General features: G+C 30.4%; 1 protein-coding gene across 1 annotated transcript; it reads left to right on the forward strand.

Moving 5' to 3' along the window:
* Positions 1-2,361: 2,361 nt before the first annotated feature.
* Positions 2,362-4,062, forward strand: LOC129884666 (ferritin-like catalase Nec2). Its single transcript, XM_055958953.1, has 3 exons — positions 2,362-2,738; positions 2,963-3,188; positions 3,507-4,062. The coding sequence occupies exons 1-3, from the start codon at positions 2,389-2,391 to the stop codon at positions 3,876-3,878; spliced, it is 948 nt and encodes a 315-aa protein (XP_055814928.1). The 5' UTR covers positions 2,362-2,388; the 3' UTR covers positions 3,879-4,062.
* Positions 4,063-5,531: the final 1,469 nt, after the last annotated feature.

Here is a 5,531-nt window from a genome sequence, read left to right on the forward strand (position 1 = left end):
ATCAAAACATCCAAAATTTGAAAGTTTATTTCTTTAAGTTCTTAACAAAGTTTGTAACATTCTTTGTTCATTAAGTAACTCTATAATGAAATCAAATAAAAGGTATATGTCTATTATTTATTAGATTAATTTTTTTTTGACTCTCCGTAGTGTCCACAACTTAGAACTCTCACATTTAAATTATGATGAGAACATTGGTACAATGATTGCATAATTTCTATTTTTATTTTTCAAAACTCATATTTATCTACTTTTATATTTACTTTAGTAAAGATGATATCTGAGTTAATTTATATGTATCTCAATTTTTAATTTAATAATATTATGTTCAGCATTTGAATTGATGATATTTTGAAATTCAGATAGGTACTATTGTACTAATTATCTACCAGAATATTCTACCGATTTTTTTTGTTTCAACTTAGATTATAATTTTATATTTGCTAGAGGGCTGAGGGGTGTGCTTTCCCCATTTAAGACTTGATATTTACCTGTATTGCTAGTTGTAGAGGCATGATTTGGCCGTTAAAAATTCACTTTTGCTTTTAAAGTGAGATTTTTCTATTAAAAATGACATTCTTCTTTATTTTGCTGATAAACTACATGTGATTACTTCTTAAAGATGTCTCGGTTCATTAAGGAACTCTTTTGGATTCTTCAATTCAATTTAAAATTATGTGGCATTTATACCAGGGAAAATTACGAGAATAAGAAAATATCTATTAGTTAATTAGTTAGTATAGCTATAATTTAGCTAATTTATAATTTGTCACTAATATTTACAGTTAATTACGGTTCGAGTTTGTATAATTCACACGTTTGTAAAATTTAAAATTTGCATAATATAATTTGTATAATGTAATTTTGTATAATATAATTTATATAATAATTTAAAGTTCAAATATTTGTATTTGTATAAATTCGTTATTTCGAGTTTATACAAAAATAACTCAATTATACAAACTCACCCGCGAATTATACAAATCTGCAAAATATATAAACCCGTGAATTATACAAACAAGACAACTTAAACTATAGCTACAATCCGTAAATATGCAAACTGTAGCTAAGAAGTATAATTAAGATACTTATAATAGTTATTTATAAAATGTCCTCTTTATACTATGATGACAATATCCATGAAGAAATAGCATGATTTTCTTAATTTTATTTTTCGAAACTTCTATTTATGTACTTTTATATTTATTTTAACAAATTCTTTAATTTAATTTTTTTATAATAATGAAGTCCAAGTAAATTTGGGACACCACATCAACCGCCATTATTAGACATCGCGTTCTTGTATGCGTGGAAATTAAAGGCGTATTTTTCGATGTAACCCAAAATCTTAAGGCAACGGCTGATATAATCCAAAATTTGTCTATTAGAGGTTTCTTTATTTTAATTTATTTGTTTGATTTTTTCTTAATACATAATTTAAAAAGATAATAAAGATTTTAAAATTTATAGTCTTAAACTTAAGATATGTAAATGTGTCAAAATATTATTTAATCTTATGATCTTCAATATATCATTATCATGTGGAAAGTAAAAACTAAAGAATTATTTTAAAAAAGAAAAAATAACCTTTTTGTTTTAAAAAAAAAACTAAAAAAGCAAGTACGAAAGATGTTGCTTTAATCAAAATTGGAGTTACGATTGTCCTAATATTGGTTCATGAATTTATAACGTATACATATCTTCATATATGCTGTAATCACTAGGGTGTGTTGGGTAGAGAGGGAAATATTTTTAATTTTTTTCATGTTTGATTGATTAAAATTTTTGAAAACTATTTTAACTAGAAAAATAAATTGTTTAAAAATGAGGAAAATGACTTCTATAGTGAAAATAGAAGGAAAAACAATATCCACAAATGTAATTTCACATAAATTGCATCTTCTTCATCCTCCAACACAACTCATCTTCAACCCAACACTTATAGCACCCATCCCCACAACCCTATCTCACCACTCCCCACCCTCACCCCACAACCACTATCGCATATAGTGTTTATTTGGATTATATAGAAATGCATCAAGGATAATATTTTTCGCTTACGTATACTGAACATAAGAAAATAATAAGATACCCTATTATTTTCTTAGAAAAATATTTTCCTTTCCGCGGATCAAACACATTGTAAATCACAATTTTTAATACATGATCTCACAAGTCACATCAAATGGGATTGAAAAATATTAATAGCTCAGTTGATTGATTATCTACATTTTCACCGTGTGGGCGAGAGTTTAGGGTAGAGGAGAAGGATGAGGGCCTGGTTCTTGGTGTTTCCCGAATAAGCTTCCAACTTCAGAATCCAAGAATATTAGTAGTATATATATTGAACCAAAATGCACATTATCACACATTTACAACATCTTAATTATGGCTTTTAAATCATCCTTTACCCATTTCTTAGTCATTTACATGATCCTTAGTGAAATTTTCTTGATATCATTTTCCTATGCAACAAATACTACTTGTCCATCAGGGTACCCAGAGAAGGGAGTGGCAGTGGACAAAGAAGACATAGACAAAATGCAATTTGCAGTGAATTTAGAGTTCTTGGAAGCTGAGTACTTTTCATGGGCTGCTTATGGATATGGGCTTGATGTAGTTGCACCTAATTTGCCTATGGGTGGGCCTCCTCCTATTGGTGCTAGAAAAGCAAATCTTGATCCACTTACCATGAATATTATTATGGAGTTTGCTAATCAAGAAATTGGTCATCTAAGGTTCATTCAAATTATGTTTTTTTTTCTTCATGAATTATAAATTTATGAGTCAAATTACACATTTGAAAAAAAATTGAAATTTGGAATCCAATCATACTTTTTGAAGAATTTGGGATATAACGTTGCATATCTAAATGGTGATTTGAAATTAAGTTTTATGCACTATAATGGTGCGAATAATTTATATAATCAGGTCGCGTTATGAGTGTTTGGTTGTTTTGCAGGGCACTTAACTCGACAGTTGGTGTTTTTCCAAGACCTTTGTTAGATATTAGTGCTAAGAATTTTGCAAAGCTATTTGACGAAGCTTTTGGGCACAAATTGGTACCTCCATTTGATCCATACAGAGACAGTTTGAGCTACATGTTATCTTGCTATGTAATTCCATATGTTGGATTGGTTGGTTATGTTGGTACAAATCCCAATATCAATGGCTACGTCACTAAAAGGGTAAGTAAATATATATGTATATTAATCCTCCACTCCCCCTCCTCAAGGGATGATTTATCACAATGGTCTTCAAGGCGCGTCATCTTAAATTTTTTATCTCGATTGTCCTGTAATTGGACAAAACTTTAAGTTAAATATATTTTAAATTTTCAATCCTGATCAAGGTTTGCACATGAGTCAAACATGGGTCAAAAGTTCAAGATCACCCATTTTCAAAGTCATTGGGTGTAATTTCCGTTATGCCAGGAAGGAAAAATAGAAATAGTAATTAGCCTTAAAAAAAACATACTCATAGTGGAATATTTATTTATTTTTTAGCTTTTGGCGGGATTATTAGGCGTTGAATCAGGTCAAGACGCAGTTATCAGGATGTACCTCTATGAGAGAGCAACGCAATTTGTTCCCCCTTACACATATACTGTGGCTGATTTCACTGCTCGTATATCAGAACTAAGAAATAAATTAGGTAAATGCGGGATCAAAGATGAAGGCCTATTCGTTCCACCACAACTCGGAGCAGAAAATCGGATTAAAAGTAACGTATTATCAGCTGATTTTAATTCAATTTCCTACAAAAGATCTCCTGCTGAGATTCTAAGGATCGTATACAGTTCTGGAGATGAACATATGCCTGGTGGATTTTATCCTAAGGGTGCTAATGGAAAAATTGCTAAGGATTTTCTGAAATAGCCACGAAAATAATTAAGAGAGTATCTATTTGTAATAAATTTTATGAAATAAAATAAACGTAGTATGGTCTTAATTTTAACGGAAGGCCAATAATTGCTTACATGAAGATGCAGTATTGGGGTTGTAGCAGCTTTATATATAAGCTGAGTTTCAGAATAAAAGGTTAACTAATATTGTTCCTTAACGTGTTGTTCAAAATTTTACATAAATATTTAATGGTGTTACTAAATTTCTTCATGGATGAAAATTGTGATGTACTTTTTAAAAAAGATTGGAGGCAGAGGAAAGGGAAATGGGGAGGGAATTATAAGGTGAATAATCAAACCTTTATCAACAAGGTTTCGTCATTAAAAGAAATTTTAATTTAAATGCAATTTCCATAATAGTTTGCACACTCTCTTATATTTACTTGTACACGTAATTATTTGGATTTAAGAACAATTATTAAATAGAATAACTACATAATTGAAATAAAATATTCGAAATTAATTCATAATGTCGAATCAAACGATACTTCAGCAAATCAAAACTACTTGGAAGTTAACAAAAACTAAATAAACTATATACCTTGAACTATGAATATATTATAAACTAAATAAAATTTAAATATATGATTTGATAGATCCACCACTTTTTTTCATTAGTGATTCTTAGTTCTTCTTACATGGACGACAAACTTATCATTTGTACATGGTCGAATTTCAAGGTGGATGGGCAATGCCTCAAGCAATATTTTGGAGATGGCCCTTAAGTTGCTATAATTGAGGTGTTCTCGATGATGCTTGAGAACTTATGTTCGCAATAATGGGAAAATGATCAAAAATACCTTTCGATTTTCATTTATTAGTTGATTTTATCCTCATCGTTAAAATCGAGTTACTCTTACCCCTACCAAACTTAGCAAATATACCCCTCAATTGGACCGTTTCCCCCAAATTAATTTAAACTATCCAATTTGAATTAAAATTACCCGATTCCCTCTTTTAACCCGAATTCGACACACTAAACTAAATAAATTCATACCAAATTAAATCCCCAAACCCATCTATTCCAATCTTCTTCATTCCTCTTATATTCTTTTTTTCCCCCAATAAACAGTAATGGACCAATTTGGATGCATTCAAATTTAGAAGATTTTCTTAAGGTCAAAGTTATATTGCTGGACCTAATTGTACACTTCCTTTCCAGTAAGCCGAAGGCTTCCTAGTCATCTATTTAATCCTACATTTCACTGTAATTTTTTTAATTTTTCATTGGATTTATGTCAAATTTTTGCCTGTAATAAATAGTACAAAAATAAGTCATTTCTGATTCAACAACCTAAAGAGCTTCTTATGGTGCATCACAAAGATTCAGCCGAATATTGGCTTTGACTCGAACAAGAACTTCAAACCCAGAGAAGAACTACCGGGGAAAATTAACAACAATACACAAATGATAGGAGCTACGAACCAACAATAGTACACAAATGATTGCAAAAGGAAACATATAAGGTCAAAACGAGCTCCTTTCCGGCAGGAACAACGGGAACGATTCTAGTGCAGATTGCAAAACAAAGTTCGAATCAACAGCAACTTTTTGGATGACCTAAGAAGATTCTCTTGGAGGAAAAATTGTGGATCCTCCTCTGTTATGGGTTTCCATAGAGGAAGG

Source organism: Solanum dulcamara, chromosome 4 (genome assembly GCF_947179165.1).
Source record: "Solanum dulcamara chromosome 4, daSolDulc1.2, whole genome shotgun sequence".
In the NCBI taxonomy this organism is placed as follows: Eukaryota; Viridiplantae; Streptophyta; class Magnoliopsida; order Solanales; family Solanaceae; genus Solanum; species Solanum dulcamara.